At 55.0% G+C, this 23,290-nt stretch overlaps 2 protein-coding genes across 5 annotated transcripts in view; one reads left to right on the forward strand and one right to left on the reverse strand.

Moving 5' to 3' along the window:
• The first annotated feature begins 328 nt into the window (after positions 1–328).
• VASP (vasodilator stimulated phosphoprotein) lies at positions 329–20,839 on the forward strand. Of its 4 annotated transcripts, none has more exons than XM_024236861.3 (13): positions 329–1,503; positions 11,481–11,652; positions 11,749–11,914; positions 15,155–15,239; positions 15,999–16,048; positions 16,171–16,412; positions 16,549–16,649; positions 17,498–17,549; positions 17,698–17,731; positions 17,950–17,995; positions 18,426–18,516; positions 19,788–19,845; positions 19,987–20,839. In XM_024236861.3, exons 1-13 carry the CDS (start codon positions 1,499–1,501, stop codon positions 20,022–20,024), a joined length of 1,140 nt encoding a protein of 379 aa, XP_024092629.1. In that variant the 5' UTR covers positions 329–1,498; the 3' UTR covers positions 20,025–20,839. The 4 variants fall into 4 exon arrangements, with proteins under 4 accessions (XP_024092629.1, XP_009231053.2, XP_024092628.1 ...); XM_009232778.4 differs by having other exon boundaries at positions 342–1,503; positions 17,695–17,731; XM_024236860.3 differs by having other exon boundaries at positions 1,127–1,503; positions 16,552–16,649; positions 17,695–17,731.
• The window catches only part of OPA3 (outer mitochondrial membrane lipid metabolism regulator OPA3), a 58,938-nt gene continuing 56,111 nt past the window's right edge, over positions 20,464–23,290 (reverse strand). The window contains exon 2 of the mRNA XM_054540715.2: positions 20,464–23,289. Coding sequence (XP_054396690.1) covers positions 22,889–23,289 — 401 coding nt within the window. The 3' untranslated portion in view covers positions 20,464–22,888. The remainder of the gene's footprint in view (position 23,290) is intronic.

Genomic DNA, 23,290 nt, shown 5'->3' on the forward strand with positions numbered 1-23,290 from the left:
GTAAAGGAGGTCAGGACAACATCAACATCCGGACATGGGACTCGGCTTGGACATACGCTGGAAAAGTGGATTCTCTCAGATAGTCAGCTGGCCCTGAGAATTGTTGGTTTTACACTCAGACCTTGGTGGCTTTCCGGGTTCTGGGGGCTCAGGCAAGAGGGCCATAGGCCAGATTCATTCCCTGTCTCCAGGCCTCAGTTTACCCATGTGTGAATGTGGAACTAACTGATTTCCCAGGACTCGGGCGCCTCACCCGGGCCAGGTGGCGCTCTACCCAAGGGGCGCGACCACATCAGTGACGTCACTCGGGGCGGGGCCGGCAAGACACGCTGCGGAAGCCTCAAAGGGTGTCTGGGCTCAGCCCGGAGCCGGCGTGTGGGGGCGGGGGCTGCCGGGAGGGTCTCCTCACCTCCGGGCCCTCCTGAGGGCTGGGATGATCCTGCTGTCCTCCGCAGGCGAAATTGAGTCAGAGCGGGGCGTGCGTGGGTCGGAGGCTTTACACATCCAAGAAGCCGGCGCCTCCTGCCCACCCCAGGCGAATGCCAGGCCCCCCACTCCCGCACTCCTCGCCAGTCCCCACCTCCACCCCCACCCCACCCCCGACCCTGCGGCTGTGAGTCAGCGACCGACCGCGCCCCCTTGGCCCACTTCCTCCTCACCTTCCCGGGGCGGGCGGGGTGGGGTGAGAGGGGTGGGGCCCTACTGCCCCCACCTCCACTCCCGTGCGGGTGGGGGGCTCGCCCCCTTAGTAACCTCTCCGAAATTGACAGAAGAGAGACGCTGGGGAGGGGCGGGGTTCCGAAGATGGGATTTCAGGGAGAAAATCTGAGACCACTTGCTTAACTGAGGGTCCTCCTCGACCCCCAAAATTGAGCGGAGTACGAGATGGAGAAGTCGATGGGGCAAGAAATCGCGCCCCTTCCAAGACGCTCCTCAGAATTCCCACAGTGGGAGCGAACTAGGGAGCAAGGGAGGTCCCCTTCCCCTTCACCAAGCTTGCCCCTCCAGGTGGGGGTGACTTCCAGGGTGCACCCCTGGGCTACAACGTTGGGGAGAGGAGCGAGATCGCGGAAGCGGAGAGTGAAGAGTTGCCCTTTTAAGCGCCCTCCACCCCCTCGCCTGGAGGCGCGCGCGGCCCCTTTAAGGCGCGGGGCATTGTGGGTGCGGGGAGTGGAATTTTGGAACGAAATGTAACGAAGAGAAGTACAGTAGTAAGAGTAACACTGTAGCCGCCACCGGCAAGGGGTGCGCGCCGGGGAGCGGACGCTGCATCCCCTTTCTGCCGCAGGGACCTCTCATCAGACCGCCTGAGGGAAGCGGCGCCCGGAGACCCGCCCCGGCCCGGTCCACATTCTCCCCAGAAAGCCGGACTCTATGGGGCGGGACCCTGGGGGAGCCTGAGCCGAGCCCGGAGCCAGCCCCGAACCCCTGAACCTCCAGCCAGGGGCGCCCCGGGAGCAGCCAGCCCGTGCGCGAGCCGCCCGCCCGCCGAGCAGCCATGAGGTGAGCCAGACCTGCCCCCCGACCCGTCCCCGCCCGGGCGGGTTCCGCGCCCCGCCTTTGTCCCCCTCCCCCCCAGCTAGCTCCGGGCTGGAATTTGGGGACAGATCCTTGGGAGCCTCGGATTTGGGCTGAATCCCCTTGGACGAGCTCCAAAACCGTCGATCACTTCTCCACGACTGACTCCCCAAGCTCGGGGAGTGGTGGAAGTGAGGTTCTCCTGGGAGCCCTCAAGATTTGGGGGCGCTCGGAGGACTCCCGAATTGTTAAGACTTTTTTTTAGAGGACCTCAAAGTTGGCAGCGACTCCCCGCAGGGATGCCAGGATTGAGGCAGGGCTCAGACTCTCCTCCCCCTCCCCCCAAACTTCAGCTCGAGGTCCGGGAAGGATTGTGGGGGACCGATTTGGGAGACCCTGGTATTTGGAAGAGAGACTGAGACTCAGACCCTGGGTGTACAGGTCCCCCGTTTACGTGGTGCTGGAAAAAGTCTCCCCAAGTGGGACCGCACTCCTTAACTTCGGGGGTACTTCTTAATACCTTGGATTTTGGGGGTCACTTAGGTCTTCCTGTGGAGGAGGCTGGTGTGAACCGATCCAGGGACCCGGACGCAGCCTCCGGAGTCTGTTGGGACCCCCCCTTCCCCGTCGCTCCGCACACAATCTGCTTAACAGGCCGTGCCTAGGACCGAGCGGGCGCTCGGAGCAGAGGGCGGCTCCCCGCCCCGGGCCATAAGGGTGGCCCGGCTCCCCAACCTGCGCGGCCCTGGGGAGGGAGGGGGCGCGGCAGCTGGGGGAAGGGGGCCTTTGTCTTCCTGACTCACCTGTCGAGACAGCTGGTGTGGGGGGCGGGCACCCAGCGCAGTAGGCCGGCTGCCTTCCCCACCACGGCCCCTCCCCCTTTGCTCACCGCCCCCCTATCCATCCGGAGCCTTGGGGTTGGAGGAGGGGGAGCTGGAAAGCTTCAAGGTCATAGCCCTCTTCCCTAGGGACCCAGGCTTCCCAGATAATTCCAGCTATCTTCCCAGGAATTTAATCCTGGGGGTGGCGGCCCAAGGGACCCAGGGATTTGGTCTGGCCGGGGCCTCCCCCGAACTCCTGGGCTCACCTGAGGGCAGGGCCAGTGTGGGCAGGGGGGCCCAACCATCCCCCCTATTCTCCCCTCCCCTGGCCCCCCATAATCTCTCCCATGGGGCCAGAGCCTGACAATACTATCTCCCTTCCTCCACTCTCTCTGGGACTTCCTGCCCCAAAGCCCCCAGCCTGAGCAGGGAGGCCCCTGGGGACGGCTGGGGATTAACCCCGTGGTGCCCACATCCCCCGCATTTCCTGAACCCCTGCCCTTTGACATTGGAGTGGCGTGGCATTCCTTTTTATGACCACTAGAGAATCCCCCTCCCGCGTTTGTTCCTTCTGATGTGAAAGGCATGGCTGGAAAATTTGGAGCAAGGAGGACACCCACAGATACCCTCAAGACTTCCTGCCTATCCGCTCCCCATTATAGCAACATCCCTTCCAAGTCCGCCCTGGAGAGGGGTCAGTTTAGGGAGCGTCGCTCTCTTCCTTCGCCCTCTTCCTCCGGGACTCTTCTCTCCCCTTGCCCCCCAGCCCCGCCCCTCCACCCCCCCTCGCGTTTCCGGTCCCAGGCTCGGTGGAAGGCGGATGGCGGATGTCCGAGTTAGTGCTGCCTCACTCACTGCAACCGTAAAAGGGCAGGAGCGGTGTCTGGGCCAGCCCCCTGTCCTCCCCACCACCACCACTACCACCAGCACCAGCCCTGGAAGCCCTGGCCCTCCCACAAGGCCCACCTCTTGCTGTGGTGGTGGCCAAGCATCCTGTCTTGTGGGGGTGCTGGGGTGGGGTGCATTGCAGAAGTGACCAGATGCCTGTCCCACCAGAAGGCCACTCCCACCTTCCCAGGGGGTCTCGCCTGCAGGTGGTCACACCCGACTTCCTGGGCTGTGCCTCTTCTCCAAGGACAGCCAGGATTCAAAACCCATGCCCCTATTACCCAGCTGGGGAAACTGAGGCTTAAAGAGAAAAAGACATGGCCAAGATCCCTCAGAAATTCCTAGGCAATGTTGGAGGGGTGGAGGAGCCTAGGATCCTCTGATTTCTGGCTGGTTTGGCTGGGGACAGTCCTGGGGGCAGTTGGAAGAGAGGATGTTAAGATGGAAAATTACAAGATATAGTTCTTTTTCTCCCAGTTTGACAAATATTTGTTGAGTGTTGGCTGTGTCCGGGACTGGAGCTGGGGTGCTGGGAAGACAGAGAAGTGAGGCAGAGGTCTAGAATCTCAGGGCAGAAGAGACTTGGGGAGAACTGGGGTCCATTTCTTTCTTCTTCCAATAATAGCTATTTTTATTTTTTAAAAATAAGAGACCATTTGATCAAGCATCTATTTTATGTGGGGCATTTTTGTGCCTGACAGCAATTCTGGCTTTTTTTTTTTTTTGGAGACAGAAATTTTGTTCTTGTTGCCCAGGCTGGAGTGAAATGGCATGGTCTTGGCTCACTGCAACCTCCGCCTTCTGGGTTCAAGCGATTCTCCTGCCTCAACCTTCCGAGTAGCTGGGACTACAGGTGCCTGCCACCATGCCAGGCTAATTTTTATATTTTTAGTAGAGATGGGGTTTCACCGTGATGGCCAGGCTGGTCTCGAACTCTTAACCTCAGGTGATCCACCCGCCTCGACCTCCTAAAGTGCTATTACTACAGACGTCAGCCACCACACCTGGCCCCTCATGGCAGTTCTAACAATGATACTATTACAACCTTGTGGCCTCCCCACCCCGGTACTCAGTTTATAGATGGGGAAACTGAGGCACGGGAAAGTTAGGCAAGGTGCCTATTAAAGTCAAACAGGGCCAGGCACTGGGGCTTATGCCTGTAATCCTAACACTTTGGGAGGCCAAGCCAGAAGGATTGCTTGAGCCCAGGAGTTTGAGAACAGCCTGGGCAATATGGTGTAACCCCGTCTCTACAAAATATACAAAAATTAGCTGGGTGTGGTGGCATGTGCCTGTAGTTCCAGCTACTCTGGAGGCTGAGGTGAGAGGATCGCTTGAGCTGGGGAGGTTGAGGCCGCAATGAGTCATATTCTTGCCACTGCTCTCCAGCCTAGGTGACAAAGTGAGACCCTGTCTCAAAAAAAAAAAAAAAAAAATACAGATAACATGCTTTCCGTGTTCTCAATGAAGAAAAAGAAAAAAAAAAAAGGAACATGCTTTCACTGTGAAAACACTTAAGATAATTTAGATAAGCCAAATGAAACCGAAGCTGCAACATTTATCTTCCTGTTCACTTATGGGAAACTGAGGCCCACCAGGAGGAAGGGACTAGAGTAGCCCCTTCCCCGACAAAAGATTTGTCGTTTGGAAGGGTGGTGTATATGTATCATAGGTTTTATGGTATAAGGAGGGTATGGGGTAAGTCTTGGGTTCAGGGGGCAGTGAAGGGAATGGTAAGACTGTAGTCTGGAAGTTTTGTGAAAACCGGATTCACCATGCTTGATTACCTCTGGTGATGGGAAGCTCTCTCCTTCATGTGGAGCGTGTACCAAGTTACAGTTCCTGCCCTTAGGGCTTTTTGTCCATTATCTCTTTTAATCCTTACAATGAACCCAGTGAGCTATTGTTTCCAGGGCTGGAAACTGAGTTTCAGAGAGGCAAAGCCACACAACAAGGAGGCAACTTGAACCGTCTTTTCATCCGCCATGTGCTAGAATTTTCCAAAATGTGGGGACTTGCAGGGAGGAGTGGGTCCTGGGCTGGCTGGAAAATTAAAGTGCTCTCATGTCCAATGGAGGGTTCTAGACTTCGGGAGAACACACTGGAAACGGGCAGACCTCATTTCCATCTCACAGCCCCCGCACCCCTGTTTTATGGCTATGGGATTTTCTGTTCCGGCTTTTGTGTAGTTTACAGTTTTATTTATTGAACTTAAGTAGTGAGTTAGGTTTTTATAGGTAATTTCAACCCATGATAAGAAATAAGCAGTTTGAAATACTTATTGAAATTATTGAAATGGTGGCTGGGCCTGGTGGCTCATGCCTGTAATCCTAGCACTTTGGGAGGTCCAGGCAGGCAGATCACCTGAGGTCAGGAGTTTGAGGCCAGCCTGGCCAATGTAGCAAATGCCCAAACCCCATCTCTACTAAAAATACAAACATTAGCCTGGCGTGGTGGCACACGTTTGTAATCCCAGATACTCAGGAGGCTGAGGCAGGAGAATCGCCTGAACCCGGGAAGTGGAGGCTGGGAGGCTGAGGCAGGAGAATTGCTTGAACCTGGGAGGTGGAGCCTGCAGTAAGCTGAGATTACACCACTGCCAGCCTGGGTGCAGAGTGAGAGACTCTGTCTCAAAAGATAAATGGTACAAAATATTTGTTTCCTCCCTCCCCAGTCCCTGAGTTCCCCTCAATGGAGGCAGCCACAGTTAGTGTCTTGGGAAACAGTCTCTGCATATATCACCACTCTGGGTGCAGATATATTTATATATGCGCCTCACTGTTTTTTTTTTGTTGTTGTTGTTTTGTTTTTTTTTTTTTGAGATAAAGTCTTGCTCTGTCGCCCAGGCTGGAGTGCAGTGGCGCAATCTCAGGTCACTGCAACCTCCACCTCCCAGGTTCAAGCGATTCTCCTGCCTCAGCCTCCTGAGTAGCTGGAATTACAGGCACGCGCCACCACGCCCAGCAAATTTTTGTATTTTTAGTAGAGACAGGGTTTCACCATGTTGGTCAGGCTGGTCTCAAACTCCTGACGTCAAGAGATCCGCCTGCTTCGGCCTCCCAAAGTGCTGGGATTACAGGCATGAGCCACTGCGCCTAGCCTACCTTTTTTGTTTGTTTGTTTTTGTTTTTGAGACAGAGTCTTGCTCTGTACCCTAGGCTGGGGTGCAGTGGCGTGATCTTGGCTCACTGCAACCTCTGCCTCCCGGGTTCACGTGATTCTCCTGCCTCAACCTCCCAAGTAGCTGGGATTACAGGCGCCCGCCGCCACGCCTAGCTAATTTTTTGTATTTTTAGTAGAGACGGGGTTTCACTGTGTTGCCCAGACTGGTCTCAAACTCCTGACCTTGTGATCCGCCCGCCTTGGCCTCCCAAAGTGCTGGGATTACAGGCATGAGCCACCGCACTTGACCCTTTTTTTTTTTTTTTTTTTTTTTTTGTAAAGCCTCTGATCAACACTACCTTGTACTTTGGCTTTTAAAAATTTCAGTTAGCCCTGCTTCTTCATCTTTAAATGAGGTTAAGAACTTGTGGGAACTTCGTTTCAACTATGAGCCCCTCTGCTTACTTGCTGTGTGATCTGGGGCAAGTGCCTTCACTCCTCTGTGCCTGCAGGTCCCCCTTGTCAAAAGGGTGAGCGTCAGAGCCTATCCCCTGAGGTTGTAGAGTCGTGCAGCAGGGAAATTGGTGTCAAGCAACAAGAAGAGTGTCTGGGACCCAAGCTGACTGAGAAATGTTAGGTGCCCTTGGTAAAAGTTTGCCCTTTTTTGAGAGTCTTGCTCTGTCGCCTAGGCTGGAGTGCAAGTGACCTGAACATGGCTCACTGCAGCCTCATCCTCTTGGACTCAAATGATCCTCCTGCCTCACCCTCCTGAGTAGCTGGGACTACAGGCAAGCGCCACCACACCCAGCTAATTTTTAAAATTTTTTGTACAGACAGAGGTCACCATCTTGCCCAAGCCAGTCTCTCTCCTCTCTTTTTTTTTTTTTTTTTTGAGACAGAGTCTCGCTCTGTCTCCCAGGCTGGAGTGCAGTGGTCCGAGATCGGCTCACTGCAACCGCCTCCTGGGTTCAAGTGATTCCCCTGCCTCAGCCTCCCGGGTAGCTGGGATTACAGGCATGAGCCACCACGCCTGGCTAATTTTTGTATTTTTAGTAGGCATAGGGTTTCACCATATTGGCCAGGCTGGTCTCAAACTCTTGACCTCAAGAGATCCGCCTGCTTCGGCCTCCCAAAGTGCTGGGATTGCAGGCATGAGCCACCACACCCAGCCTTCCCAAGCCAATCTCGAACTCTTGGGCTCAAGTGATCCTCCTGCCTCAGCCTCCCAAAGTGCTGGGATTACAGGCATGAGCCACCTCCCCTGGCCAAAGTTTGCCTTTTTTTACAGATGTTTCGTAACTATTGAGTCCCTACTATGTGTTGGATGCCATTCTAGGTTCTGGGGACACAGCAGTGAACAATTGGGACGCAAATTTCTGCCTTTTTGGTAGTGGAGACAGACAAATATTGTGTTGGGCAGGGGTCACTGCTATGAAACGTGCAGCAGGAGATGAAAAGGAGAGAAGCGTTTCCAGCTAAGGGAGTGAGGGACGGCTTCTTGGAAGGGGTGACATCTAAGGAGAGACCTGAAAGTGGGAAGAGGCTAGGCCTGAGGAAGCAGCAGCACACAGGCCCGAGGCAGGAATGTGTCTGGCCTGCGGGAAGAGCAGCGTGGGGGTAGGAGGCCTAGGGTCTGGAAGAGTCCCCAAAGGACAGTGGAGCGGGAAGAAATGAGATCTGAGGACACACAGATCACGGAGGCCCTGGAGAGAACTTGGCATTGATTCCGTAGGAGCCTGGAGCTTTCAAGAAGAGGAAGGGACATTCCACCTTGTGGGTTTTTGTTAGTTTGTTTTGTTTTTTAGAGATGGGTCTCGCTATGTTGCCCAGGCTGGTCTTGCACTTCTGGACTCAAGCAATCCTCCCGCCTCGGCCTCTCAAAGTGCTGGGATTACAAGCACGAGCCACCGTTCCCCACCCCACCTTGTGTTTTAATAGGATCCTTCTGTTACAATGGGGATAGTGTGCCCTGGAGAGGGGCAAGACCACCCCTTGGTCACCCAGCAGGCGCCCTGTTCTCCGGTCAGTCCAGAGCCTCAGCAGGGCAGGGCTGCCTGGGAGAGCAAAGTGCAGCCAGGGCGGGGCAGCAGCAGCCCCGGGCTCCTGGCCAGAGTTGGCCCTGGGTGTGGGTGGCAGGTGTGGGTGAGGCCGAGGCCTTAACCCTGCCCTGCCAGGGGCAGCAGGAGCCAGAAACAGCCCCCGAGGCTGTGCTTGTCTGGAAAGGGCACCTGGTGTTTGGGTGGGGCCCACACAGTTCCCGGTGGTTAAGGCTTGGGAGCCTGAATTCACATCTTCACTCTGTTCCTCACTAGCTGTGTGACTGTGGGCAAGTCACTCAACCTGTCTGGGCCTCTAGTCCTCACCTGCAAAATTAGGATGAAAGAGTGGCTCTCTGGATAAGCTGCAGTGAGAATAAAATGAGTGACTTTGGGGGAGGGGCTTAAGGCCCCTGATCCACCTGAAATGCCTAGTAAGAGGGAGATGGCACAATTAGGTAAATTTGAGGGTCCCTACCCACAGCTGAGTCTGCCTAAGGACTTTCCCTGCCCTGACTTCCCAGCGTCAGTGTCACACCCAGCCCCCAGCCCTCCTAGAGACAGAGGCTTTGTGGGGGGCGGTGTCTAATTTCTGTCCCCGGAAACCTCTGACCACCAACTTCCCCATTTCAGGAAAAAGCCCAGTGTGGGTGGGGTGGAGAGGAGACCAGTGCTTCCCCTTCCCCTGTGTGACCTTGGGCAAGTCACTTCCTGTTTGAGTTCCTGTCTAGGCCTGAGTTTCCTCACTGGGGGAGAGGGGGATTGAACCTCCCAGAGGGGCTGGTGGGAGGGTCCTGAGGGTTGTAGCTGTCCCAGTCCCCAGTGGTGCCCATGAGACGGATGTAGACAGTTACTGAACTCTTGGCGTGTGCTGGACGCTGTACCAAGCACTTAGCTTTTTTTCTTTTTTTTGAAACAGAGTTTCGCTCTGTCGCCCAGGCTGGAGTGCAATGGCGTGATCTCAGCTCACTGCAACCTCCACCTCCTGGGTTCAAGCAATTCTCCTGCGTCAGCCTCCTGAGTAGCTCAGACTACAGGTGCACACCACCACGCCCAGCTAATCTTTGTACGTTTTTGTAGAGACGGGATTTCACCATGTTGCCCAGGCTGGTCTTGAACACCTGAGCTCAAGCGATCCATTCACCTCGGCTTCCCAAAGTGCCGTAATTACAGGCGTGAGCCACCACACCCGGCTGTACCAAGCCCTTTAGGTGCCCAGATTCATGTGCCCCTCCCCCACTGCCCTGGAGGTGGGGACTGTCATTTTCCCAGTTCACAGGCAAGAAGAGGTCTTGAGTGGGAAGGTCACATGCCTGAGTCACATGAAGTAGGTGGCTCAGTAGGGATTTGAACCCATGTCTGGGGATATCAGCTCCTGAACTCTGCACCAGTTTACTGACACCTCCCACCTAGGCTGAGTCAGACGTTGCCTTTTCCAGGAAGTCCTGCCTGACTCTCCAGGCTAGGGCAGGCGTTCCTTCAGGGCACCCCCAGACCCTGGCCTCCTTGGTCCTATCCCTGGGTTGGTACCGTCTGGGGACAGCTGTGTCTCCCACACTGGACTGTGAGCCCCAGGAGGGTGGTGCCGGGGCTGTCTGGGTCACTGCTGTCTCTTCATCCCCAGCCCCACCCAATACAGGCCAGATACAGAGCAGGGAGTATCTGGGGAATGGCCGCTAGTGCCCTGGGGAGCCAGGCGATGGGTGGGCAGTGGGAAGTCCCTTTGGAGGAAGAGCTCAGAGGTCTGGGATGGGTCCCCAACCTGCTGCAGGCCTCACACTTCCCCTCCCAAGCTTCAGCTTCTTCCTGAGCAGGCAGTGGTGGTGGGGGGTGCGTGTCCAAGCCTCTGGTAGAGATAGGGAAACTGAGGTCAGGCAGGGGCTGGTCCCTAGTGCAGCTCTGGGCTCTTGGCCTCCTTCTGGCCCCTCTGTCTTCCCTTCTGCCCTCTGCTCTGCTCTGCTAACCTGCATCCCCCCAGCTGGCGTTGGCCTTGGCCTCTTAGACCCCTCAGCCTGTCTCTCCATCTTTATCTTTTCCTTCTTGTTAGTTTTGTTGTGTTTATTTTTCATTTAAAAAGTTTCTTTGTAGACTGGGTGTGGTGGCTCACCCCTGTAATCCCAGCACTTTGTGGGGCTGAGGCAAATGGATCACTTGAGCCCAGGAGTTCGAGACCAGTCTGGCCAACATGGTGAAACCCCGTCTCTACTAAAAATACAAAAAATTAGCTGGGCTTGGTGGTGCATGCCTGTGATTCCAGCTACTCAGGAGGCTGAGGCAGGAGAATGGCTTGAACCTGGGAGGCAGAGGTTGCGGTGAGCCGAGATCGTGCCACTGTATTATAGCCCGGGTGACAGAGTGAGACTGTCTCAAAAAAAAAAAAAAAAAAAGATTAGTCGGGTGTGGTGGTGCATACTTGTAGTCCCAGCTACTTGGGAGGCTGAAGTGGGAGGATCGCTTGAGCTCAGGAGGTCGAGGCCACATTCCAACCTGGGTGACAGAGCAAGACTCTGTCTCAAAAACAAAAATAAAAATAAAATAGTAATTATTATTATTAGAGATGGGATCTCACTATGTTGCCCAGGCTGGTCTGAAATGCTTGGGCTCAAGTGATCCTCCTGCCTCAACCTCCAAAGTGCTGGGATTACAGGTGTGAGACACCACGCCGAGACCATCTTTATCTCTTTCTGTGTCTTTCTGCCTCTTCCTCCAGGTCCCCTGTCTGCCCATCCTTTTTCCCTACCCCTCCCCCATCTGTTCATCTGTCTGTCTGCCTTTCAGTCTGTCTCTCTCCCCTTTGTCAACCCTTTCAGTCTGTCTCTCTCCCCTTTGACTCTCCCTTTCCCACCTCTCTCTGCGTCTGTCTCTTCCACTTCCAGTTTCTCCCTCCCCGTGTCTGCCTGTCTGTCTCTTGCATCTCGTTTGTGTGTTTGCCTGTCTCTCCTGATCTGATTTTCTCTCCTGATCTGTCTCCCCCGTCTCTTTCTGTCCACCTGGCTCCTGCCTCCCTCTGTGTCACTCTCTTCCTTCCACACTCTGTCTTTGTCCCTTGGAATCTCCCAGGAGAGACCCAGATAAGAAGGTGACCGGCCCCTCTCCCTTTTCCTCCCGCTTGCAGTGAGACGGTCATCTGTTCCAGCCGGGCCACTGTGATGCTTTATGATGATGGCAACAAGCGATGGCTCCCTGCTGGCACGGGTCCCCAGGCCTTCAGCCGCGTCCAGATCTACCACAACCCCACGGCCAATTCCTTTCGCGTCGTGGGCCGGAAGATGCAGCCCGACCAGCAGGTGCAGCTTCCCGCCAGCCCCCTCTCTGCGGGCTGAACCCCTACCCGCCCCACCCCCGCGCCCGCCGCCCCTCACCCCCCTTTCCCCTCCCACCAGGTGGTCATCAACTGTGCCATCGTCCGGGGCGTCAAGTATAACCAGGCCACCCCCAACTTCCATCAGTGGCGCGACGCTCGCCAGGTCTGGGGCCTCAACTTCGGCAGCAAGGAGGATGCGGCCCAGTTTGCCGCCGGCATGGCCAGTGCCCTAGAGGCGTTGGAAGGTCAGAGATGGCGGCCGGCAGTGGGTGGGCAAAGGGGACCACTGAATGCGGCTGTGTGGCCTGGGGCTGCCGCTTTACCCCTCTGGGACTTGGTTTACTCGTCAGTAAAATGGAGCGAATTCATTGTTATCATGGAAAATTATCACGAGGATTTTGTGCATTCCAGTGTGACCATGTGCACCTATGTATAAAATGTACCATTGGCCCGGCGCCATGGCTCATGCCTGTAATCTCAGCACTTTGGGAGGTGGAGGCAGGCAGGCGGATTACCTGAGGTCAGGAGTTTCACCATGCCCAACATGGTGAAATTGCGTCTCTATTAAAATACAAAAATCAGCTGGGCGTGGTGGTGCGCGCCTGTAATCCCAGCTATTCGGGAGGCTGAGGCACGAGAAGTGCTTGAACTGAGGAGGTGGAGGTTGCAGTGAGCCGAGATCACTGCACTTCAGCCTGGCGACAGAGCAAGATTCCGTCTCAGAAAGAAAACAAACACACAAAAAAATGCACGATTACTCAGGGATCAGTACTCCATGAACTTTACACAGGCACACTCCCGGGAAACCACCTCCCAGATCAAGACATAGGTAGGTCCCGCTCCAGAAACAGGATCTCGCTCTGTTGCCCAGGCTGGTGTGCACTGGCACAATCATGGCTCTCTGCAGCCTTCACCTCCTGGGCTCAAGTGATCCTCTTGCCTCAGCCTCCTAAGTAGCTGGGAATACAGGTTTGCATTTGCACCACCATACTTGGCTCTTTTGTTTGTTTTTTGAGACAGAGTCTTGCTCTGTCACCCAAGCTGGAGTGCAGTGGTGCAACCTCAGCTCACTGCAACCTCCACCTCCCGGGTTCACGTGATTCTCGTGCCTCAGCCTCCTGAGTAGCTGGGATTACAGGCATGTGCCACCATGCCCAAGCTATTTTTTTGTATTTTGTTTTTATTTTTATTTATTTATTTTTTTGAGACAGAGTCTCACTCTGTCACCCAGGCTGGAGTACAGTGGCACGATCTTGCCTCACTGCAACCTCCGCCTCCCGGGTTCAAGCGATTCTCCTGCCCTAGCCTCCCGAGTAGCTGGGACTATAGGCATGAGCCACCATGCCCGGGTAATTTTTTGTATCTTTAGTAGAGACAAGGTTTCACCGTGTTAGCCAGGATGGTCTCTGTCTCCTGACCTTGTGATCCAGCCGCCTAGGCCTCCCAGAGTGCTGGGATTACAGGCATGAGCCACCATGCCCGGCCCTTGTATTTTAGTAGAGAAGGGGTTTCACCATATTGGCCAGGCTGGTTTCAAACTCCTGGCCTCAAGTGATCCACCTGCCTCTGCCTCCCAAAGTGCTGGGATTATAAGTGTGAGCCACCATGTCTGGCCACCTGGATCATTTCAAATTTTTTTTTTTTTTAACTTTTTGTAGAGATGGTCTACAGGCTCGTCTTGAACTCCTGGGCACAAGTGATCCTCCCACTTCAGCCTCCTAAAGTGCTGGGATTACAGGCATGAGCCACTACACCCAGCCCAGTTGCTTTTTTTTTTTGGAGACGGAGTCTCGCTCTGTCCCCAGGCTGGAGTGCAGTGGCGCGATCTCTGCGCACTGCAAGCTCCGCCTCCCGGGTAAATGCCATTCTCCTGCCTCAGCCTCCCGAGTAGCTGGGACTACAGGCGCCCACCACCACATCCGGCTAATTTTTTGTATTTTTAGTAGAGACAGGGTTTCACTGTGTTAGCCAGGATGGTCTTGATCTCCTGACCTCGTGATCTGCCCGCCTCGGCCTCCCAAAGTGCTGGGATTACAGGCGTGAGCCACTGCGCCTGGCCTCTTTTTTTTTTTTTTTTTTTTTTTTAAATATGGAGTCTCACTCTGTCTCTCAGGCTGGAGTCCAGTGGTGTGATCTCAGTTCACTGCAGCCTCCGCCTCCTGGCTTTAAGCAATTCTGCCTCAGCCTCCCAAGTAGATGGAACTATAGGTGCGCACCAACATGCCTGTCTAATTGTTGTAGTTTTAGTAGAGACGGGGTTTCGCAATGTTGGCCAGGCTGGTCTCGAACTCCTGACCTCAGGTGATCCACTCGCCTCAGCCTCCCAAAGTGCTGAGATTACAGGCGCGAGTCACGCGCCCAGCCCAGTTGCTATTTCTTAAACCTTAACGTGCACATGAATCACCTGGGGATCTGGTTAAAGTGCAGGCTCTGGTGCAGGTGGGCTGGGCGGACTCAGACTCCACATTCTCACAAGTGCCCTGGTGATACCCAGGCTGCTGGTCTGCGGACGTGACTGAGTAGCGAGGTTTTAGGTGACTGCCGTGCATCTGGCCTGGAATCACTGCTGTAGAACTGAAAGTCACCAAATGCAGGGGTGTTTGCTTCGTGGGACAACTTCTGTGCTAGTGCGGAAGGGGCTTGCTCCTCTGGGGCACACAGAAAAATACAGTGGGCTTCAGTTTAGTCATCTGTAAATTGGGGCTAATTCATTGTTAATTCGTAACCAATTCAATTCAGGTGCGAGGGCCAGAGGCCTGGACGTAGGTGAGGAAGAAGCTCTTTACCTTTCCAGGTTCTTAGGTAAGGTCCAAGTGGCTGTAACAGTGGTTAAGAGCTAACCAGGGGCCAGGCGCGGTGGCTCACGCCTGTAATCTCAGCACTTTGGGAGGCCGAGGCGAGTGGATCACTTGAGGTCAGGAGTTTGAGACCAGCCTAGCCAACATGGTGAAATCCCGTCTCTACTAAAAATACAAAAATCAGCCAGGCATGGTGGCAGGCGCCTGTAATCCCAGCTACTCAGGAGGCTGAGGCAGGAGAATCTCTTGAACCCGGGAGGCGGAGGCTGTGGTGAGCCGTGATTGCGCCGCTGCACTCCAGCCTGGGTGACAGAGTGAGACTCTGTCTCGAAACAAACCAACAGTGGTTAAGAGCCTGGCTGCTGGAATCAGCCTGAATTCAAGTCTTGTTCCTGCACATTCCACCCTGGAGAAATTTGGGGCAAGTGACTGTCCCCTGGGCCTTAGCTTCTCCTGTCACTGGGATATCACAACAGCACCTACCTTAGGGCAACTCAGGCCGGGGAAGTTGGTGCTGCCTCACCTCCCAATGTGCGTCCTCCTGGGCCTGGAGCCTCGGGGCCTCTGGAAAGAGGAAGTGAGCGCCTCTGGGCAGGATTCCTGGGAGGCCTGGGAGAGCAAGGGAAGCGCCAAGGACTGAGGAGAGTTCCGCGACTGACTCATGGCCCTTTCTCTCTCACCTTCCAGGAGGTGGGCCCCCTCCACCCCCAGCACTTCCCACCTGGTCGGTCCCGAACGGCCCCTCCCCGGAGGAGGTGGAGCAGCAGAAAAGGTGGGGCTGGGCCCTGGGTGGGGAACCTTAGCCGCTGCCAGAGTTCCATATGTTCTGGAACCCTTGACTCCTAGAGTTCAGAACCCAGCCAACTTGCAGTTTTCAGAATGTTCAAGAAACTTCTGACACTCAAGAGTTGCAGAACCTCCTGGTCCCTGCAGATTCCTGGAAATCAGATACGGTGGTTGAAAGAATCTTGTGGCTGGGCGTGGTGGCTCACGCCTGTAATCCCAGCACTCTGGGAGGCCGAGGCGGGCAGATCACCTGAGGTCAGGAGTTTGAGACCAGCCTGACCAACATGGTGAAATCCCGTCTGTACTGAAGATAACAAAAATTAGCCGGGCATGGTGGCGCCCGTGCCTGTAATCCCAGCTCGGGAGGCTGAGGCAGGAGAATCGCTTTGAACCTGGGAGGCAGAGGTTGCAGTGAGCCAAGATTGAGCCACTGCACTCCAGCCTGGGTGACAGAGTCTCAAAAAAAAAAAAAAAAAAGCATCTTGGGCATTTTGTAATTCGGGTGTTCCTGACAGTTCAGTGACTGGGATCTCGCATCCTAATCTCTCCCTGTCGCTGCCCTGCCCTCCATTCCCCCTACTCTCACCCAGCCCCCTTCTTGGTTCCCTAGGGGAGGAAGGCTTGGGTGAGGATTAGGAGCCAGCCTCCCTGGAGACCTCTGAGAGAGGGGACGGAGGTCACTGGCCCCTTCACTGGCCATCCTTAGGGCCCTGATTGACGGCAGCTCCCTCGCCTTCCCCCACAGGCAGCAGCCTGGCCCGTCGGAGCACATAGAGCGCCGGGTCTCCAATGCAGGTGATGCTAAGATGGCTTCTGGAGTTGGGAGGGGGCCTCCCTGGAGGAAGTGGCCAGCCAGCTGGACAGTAAAGAATGAGGCTTCTCTCTCTCAACTGCCCCCTTTTCCGTGTTTGTTTCAGGAGGCCCACCTGCTCCCCCCGCTGGGGGTCCACCCCCACCACCAGGACCTCCCCCTCCTCCAGGTCCCCCCCCACCCCCAGGTTTGCCCTCCTCGGGGGTCCCAGCTGCAGCGCACGGAGCAGGGGGAGGACCGCCCCCTGCACCCCCTCTCCCAGCAGCACAGGGCCCTGGTGGTGGGGGAGCTGGGGCCCCAGGCCTGGCCGCAGCTATTGCTGGAGCCAAACTCAGGAAAGTCAGCAAGGTGAGGGGCCGGGAGAGGTGGGCAGGGGGCAACAGGGCTTTTATGGGGGATGAGGCCAGGGCTGCCGGCGGTGTCATAGGGCTGGAAGGCCAAAAGGCCTGCCCCTAAAGCTCTTGCCCCTTTTAAATTTCTCCAGCAGGAGGAGGCCTCAGGGGGGCCCACAGCCCCCAAAGCTGAGAGCGGTCGAAGCGGAGGTGGGGGACTCATGGAAGAGATGAACGCCATGCTGGCCCGGAGGTGAGCCTGGGCCTGGACCCCCGAGTCACCTAGAGTTCCAGTTCAGTAGGGCCCAGTCAGGGGAGGGCTCCAATTCCTGTTTAGTTTGTTTCTTTTGGTGAATGTTCCCCCTTTGATAACCAGGTTTGGGATATAATGGTGGGGTTTGTCATGAAATGGCTGAGGCTTGCAACCACCTAGGTAGCCTGTAGAATGTTCTAAAACCCAGAATTCTAGAACCATAGGAGATCCTGCCTCAGAATTCTGGGAACTCAGGTTCCTGCAATCTCAGTGTTCTAACACAGCACCGCTCCACCCTCTGAATCTTACTATTCCCTAATATAAGAATCATAGAACCTCCTCCACCCTGATTCTAAAACCACAATCTCTTGAAATTTTTTTTTTCTTTCTTTCTTTCTTTTTTTTTTATTTTTTTTTTTGAGATGGAGTCTCACTGTGTCACCCAGGCTGAAGTGCAGTGGTACGATCTCGGCCCACTGCAACCTCCGCCTCCTGGGTTCAAGCAGTTCTTCTGCCTCAGCCTCCTGAGTAGCTGGGATTACAGGCAGGAGTCACTACGCCCGGCTAATTTTTGTATTTTTAGTAGACACAGGGTTTCACCATGTTGGCCAGGCTGGTCTTGAACTCTTGACCTCAAGAGATCCACCTGCTTCAGCCTCTCAAAGTGCTGGCATTACATGCAGGAGCCACTGCGCCCAGCACAATCTCTTGAATTTCTAAAACTAGAGTTTCCTTAGGTTTTCTGAGTTCCAGAATTCTATGCGCTAGGATCTACATTTCTAGTACTCCCCTCGGAAGCGGATGGGTTGGGTGACGGAAGCATGTGTTTTTGCTTTTCTCTCCTGCAGAAGGAAAGCCACGCAGGTTGGGGAGAAAACCCCCAAGGATGAATCTGCCAATGTAAGTCAGGGGCTCTTCTTGCCCTACACCTCTTAGGCCGTACCATGAGGGTAGGGATACTGGGATGTGTGGGGTTTGAACCTGAGAGAGGAAACGGGCAGAGGTGTGGCAGGGGCTGGCTCATGGCAGTTTTATTTCCTACCAGCAGGAGGAGCCAGAGGCCAGAGTCCCGGCTCAGAGTGGTGAGTGAGTGCCCAGTCCAGCCACAGGAACTACAAATCCCAGAATGCCCTGTTCTCACATGTTAAGCACCCTTACAGGAGAGTCAGGGCGAATGGTGCTGGGGATTGTAGTCTCCTGAGATGGGGCTTTGACCAGGGGCTGATGAGGTTGGGGGAGTAAGATTGATTGGGGGGCAGTCTTTTGTCCCTGATCTTTCTGATTTCTTGCCTATCCCCAGAATCTGTGCGGAGACCCTGGGAGAAGAACAGCACAACCTTGCCAAGGTAGGCCATTGGTCCTGGGGCCCTTGGGGAGGTCAAGGCGGGCAGATCGCTTGAGCCCAGGAGGTCAGGACCAGCCTGGGCAACATGGCGACACCCCATCTCTACAAAAATTAGCCAGGCATGGTGGCACTTACCTGTGGTCCCAGCTACTCGGGAGGCTGAGGTGGGAGGATTACTTGAGCCCAGGAAGTCGAGGCCTCAGCGAGCCATCATCGTGCCTGCACTCCAGCCTGGGAAACAGAATGTGACTGTCTCAAAACAAAACAAAACAAAACAAAACAAAAAAACAGAAAAAAAGCTGGGGCCCCAAAAATACCTGGACTTGCCCAATTTATAAGGCAGAGCTCAATGTGATCCCTGGAATAGGAGGTGGGGAAGCAGGTCCTCTCTTTAATCTCGTTGCTGTCCCAAACCACACCAACTCCCCCAGGATGAAGTCGTCTTCTTCGGTGACCACTTCCGAGACCCAACCCTGCACGCCCAGCTCCAGTGATTACTCGGACCTACAGAGGGTGAAACAGGTAACTTGGCGGGGAGGTTGGGGACCACAGCAAGAGAGATCTAGGTCTGGCCCCTGCCACTGGCATGCTGTATGATCCTAGATAACATCTCAGAAACCTCAGGTTTCCAATCTGACACATGGAGAAACTGGATTGGGTCAAGGATGACCCAGACTCCACACCCCCTTTTCTGGCGCCTGTGACAGACATTATTAATCTATCACCGCGATGAGTGCCTTGAATTCTTTCCGCACATTGACCCAGCTGTCCATCACCAATTGGAGTTGGCAGGAGGCTGGAACGCACTTGCCAGCCTTGGTACTGGATGTTCTCCAGTACTTTTCCGGCTCCAAGGATCCAGAATTCTCCCCTAGAATCCTCCAGTCACTCTGCGACCTTGACAGCGATGTCATGGTGTCGAGGTAGGGGTAGGCCTCAAACCTACTCCCTCTGGCTTTTCCATCAACAAGAAAGAGGGGACTCTGGCAGGGCACGGTGGCTCATGTGTGTAATTTCAGCACATTGCGAGGCTGAGGTGGGAGCTTTGCTTGAGGCCAGGAGTTTGAGACCAGCCTGGGGCAACATCGGGAGACCCCATCTCTAAAAATAACTTTTAAAAGTTACCTGAGAAGGCCAGGTGCGGTGGCTTATGCCTGTAATCCCAGCACTTTGGGAGGCCGAAGTGGGTGGATCACCTGAGGTCAGGGGTTCAAGACCAGCCTGGCCAACATGGTGAAACCCATCGCTACTAAAAATACAAAAATTAGGCCGGGAATGGTGGCTCACAGCCATAATCCCGGCAGTTTGGAAGGCTGATGGGGACGGATCACCTGAAGTCAAAAGTTCGAGACCAGCCTGGCCAACATGGCAAAACCCTGTCTCTACTAAAAATACAAAAATTAGCTGGGCCTTGTGGGGGGCACCTGTAATCCAGTTATTTGGGCGGCCGAGGCAGGAGAATCGCTTGAACCCGGGAGCCAGAGATTGCAGTGAGCTGAGATTGGGCCACTGCACTCCAGTCTGGGCGACAGGGAGACTCTGTTTAAAAAAAAAAAAGAAGAAAAAGTTACCTGATTGTGGCAGTAGGTGCCTGTGGTCCCAGCTACTTGGGAGGCTAAGGCGGGAGGATTACCTAAGCCTGGGAAGTTGAGGCTGCAATGAGCTGTGATCGTGCCATTGCACCCTAGCCTGGGCAACAGAGCAAGGTCCCTTCTCAAAAAATAAAAGAAGGGGGATTCTTTCCTGCAAGTCCGGGTACCCCCTCCTGATTAGTTTTACCCCATTAATTTTAGGAGCTTCTGGAAGAGGTGAAGAAGGAATTGCAGAAAGTGAAAGAGGAAATCATTGAAGGTGAGGTGTTTTGGTTTGGTTTGGTTTTGTTCTTAAACATTTACTTATTTCGGAGGCATCATGTCCCTGGGCAAGAGCCCTGTTTTGGAAGGGAGGAGGCAGAGACTCTGCCCCTGACCTCTGCTTCTTGTTTCCTTCCAGCCTTCGTCCAGGAGCTGAGGAAGCGGGGTTCTCCCTGACCACAGGGACCCAGAAGACCCGCTTCTCCTTTCCGCACACCCCGCCTGTCACCCTGCTTTCCCTGCCTCTACTTGACTTGGAATTGGCTGAAGACTACACAGGAATGCATCGTTCCCACTCCCCATCCCACTTGGAAAACTCCAAGGGGGTGTGGCTTCCCTGCTCACACCCACACTGGCTGCTGATTGGCTGGGGAGGCCCCCGCCCCTTTCTCCCTTTGGTCCTTCCCCTCTGCCATCCCCTTGGGGCCGGTCCCTCTGCTGGGGATGCACCAATGAACCCCACAGGAAGGGGGAAGGAAGGAGGGAATTTCACATTCCCTTGTTCTAGATTCACTTTAACGCTTAATGCCTTCAAAGTTTTGTTTTTTTAAGAAAAAAATATATATATATTTGGGTTTTGGGGGAAAAAGGGAAATTTTTTTTTCTCTTTGGTTTTGATAAAATGGGGTGTGGGAGTTTTTAAATACTATAGCCCCGGGCTTGCCCCATTTGGGGCAGCTATTTAAGGGGAGGGGATGTCTCACCGGGCTGGGGGTGAGACATCCCCCCACCCCAGGGATTCCCCTTCCCTCTGGCTCCTCCCCCTTTTCTATGAGGAAACAAGATGCTGTAACTTTTTGGAACCTCAGTTTTTTTGATTTTTTATTTGGGTAGGTTTTGGGGGTCCAGACCATTTTTTTTTTTACCCCTTGGAGGAAATAAGATGAGGGAGAAAGGAAAAGGGGAGGAAACTTCTCCCCTCCCACCTTCACCTTTAGCTTCTTGAAAATGGGCCCCTGCAGAATAAATCTGCCAGTTTTTATAAATGCTAAGATCTCTGGAGTGATTTGAAGGCCTGTTCTGATGGGGATGGAGGCGTGCTCGGCCCCCAGTGCCCCTCCAGGAAGATTTGGTCCTCTGCTGAGAACCCCTGCCTCCGCCCAGGAATCCACCTTCCCCTCATCTTCCCACTCTGCACATTGCGCCTGCTCACTCATCCTCAGGCCCGCAGCCAGGATGATCTCTGTCCCCTCCAGCCTCCCTCCCCATGCCCCTTAGGAGGCCACTTCCTCCCCATCCCACCCTGCCCTTCAGCACCCTAGGAGAGGCCAGAAGCAGCCTCACTTTGTGTAGCCTTGAGCAAGTCCATTTGCTTACCCCAGGCCTCAGTTTCTGATTTGGGAAAGGGCTCATAAGATGATTCTCTGCCCCCACTCTACCACTCTCCCAGCTTCTTTCCTCTTTTGTTTTTTTTTTAATGAGTTGGGGTCTTGCTGGAGTGTAGTGGCAGGATCACAGCTCACTGCAGCCTTGAACTCCTGGGCTCAAGGGATCCTCCTGCCTCAGCCTCCCAAGTAGCTGGGACTACAGGCATTTGCTATGACGCCCAGCTAATATTCTCATTTTTCGTAGAGATGCGGTCTTGCTATGTTGCCCAGGCTGGTCTCTAACTCCTGGCCTCGAGCAGTCCTCCTGCTTTGGCCTCCTAAAGTGCTGGAATTACAGGCGTGAGCCACTGTGTCCGGCCTTCTTTCCTAATTTCAGTGACATTTTGCAGACGCACATCATGGTTCTCAGACACGTTCTTAAGATCTTTACCCCAGAGCTGCTTTAATTATAAAACGCTGACGGTCTATTTAAAAAGTAGCATTCAGAGTCACAGAGCTCATCCACGCCCCCTTCAGTTGTCGGGTGGGTAGGTCATACGGCCTGGTGGAATACCCTGCTTGGACAGGGGGACATCTGGGCTGAGGGACAGGTAGTACCCCTGGAGGAGGCCTTTGCGTGAAGGAGGGCGGAGGAGGACCTGGGCCAGTCCAAAGGCAGGAAGGAAGGGCGATCCCTGAGTACCGTGAGGGGCAGATTTGGAGGGAAGTTGGGCGAACTGACGATGACAGGTAGTAAAGGGACAGGCCGGTCCCTAGCAAAGGCAACTGAGGAGGACAGCGAGGGAGGACCGGATAAAAAGACAGTAGCAGTAGGTCCAGGACTGGGGACTGGTGACCAAGTGACTGAGACTGAAAGCCAGAATGGACTAGCCCTGGTCAAGACCAGTTTTTCCTCCCAAAAGGCCATGTCCTGATGGAACAGCCCACAGAATGCCGGGCTAGGAGGCGTTGCCCTGGAAGACCCAGCATAGCCATGCCAGTGGGGTGCGCCATAGGCGGAAGAAGAGGGGGGTTCTGTTGGATCGATCCACTCAGGGAGGGGAGGATGTCAATGACAGGTACTAAGATGGATTAAGGTCAGGAGCCACAGGGTGGTGACTCATTGGAGCTAACGCAGTCCAGGATTCATTCACCCCCACCTTTCCCCCTAAGACTGAGGTAGATGCAAGGGGGCGGGTCGGGAAGTCCGTAGGAACTTTGTGCATCTTTACAATGGTCTGTACCAATGAGGAAGAGGTAGGTGGTGTTCGGTGCAAAGGATGAGCGTCCTAGGGGAAGGGTCCACTCAGGTGAGTGAGGGTGCGGGTGACAGAATGAGAGGTGGCTAAATCCAAGTGCAGAATCCAATTTTGTTTTGCCAAAAGAGGTGGACGTCCTGCAGGCCTACCTCGCGGTAGGGAGGTGGGGTCTGATAAAAGACGCTGTCTTTCCAAAGTGCTCAACCAATGCGCTGGCAGGGGCGGGGTGGGATAGGGCGGGGTCCTTCTTGGAACGTTCCACCTGCAGGAGGCGGGGAGTCCCAGTGGAAGGTACCACTGGGCAGGTTAGTAGGGAGGTTGGATCAGCTCCAGCCCAGGATCTCTCCGGCGCCCTCGAAGGACTGGGTGGTGTCAGCTGGGCCGGTCCAGGATGGGACAGTGCGGAGAATAGGCCAAAACAGAGACTTCGCAGTGCAGGCAGCAGTCACGTCCAAGACCAGGGCCCCGAGACCTCCTATTTCTCCGACGCCGGCGCAACTGGGGGTGCAGGCGGCAGGTCTCGGAGGCAGAGGTGGGCTCGCACCTCTTGCAGCTGAGCGCGCAGCTCCTCCAGGGCGAGCTGCGTCGACGTCGCCTGCACCTGCGCCTGCAACTCCTCGAGCGCCAGCCCCAACTGGCCCACCTCGCCCCGCAGCGCCTCCCTGGCAACGCGTCGCTCCTTTTCCTTGCGGCGCTGCTGCAACTGGTGGCGCCAGTACTCCAGCATCAGGCAGCTGCAAGCGGTGATGAAGATGATGCCCTCGCCCAGCAGCTCCGCGCCCAGCTCGGCGGCTGCCCCCTCGTTCAGCGGCTTGATGGCAGCGGCATTGAAACCCATGATGCGCATTTTGGTCCGCATCTCCAGCCAGTGGTACAC

The sequence above is a fragment of the Pongo abelii genome, chromosome 20, assembly GCF_028885655.2.
Source record: "Pongo abelii isolate AG06213 chromosome 20, NHGRI_mPonAbe1-v2.0_pri, whole genome shotgun sequence".
Classification (NCBI taxonomy): Eukaryota; Metazoa; Chordata; class Mammalia; order Primates; family Hominidae; genus Pongo; species Pongo abelii.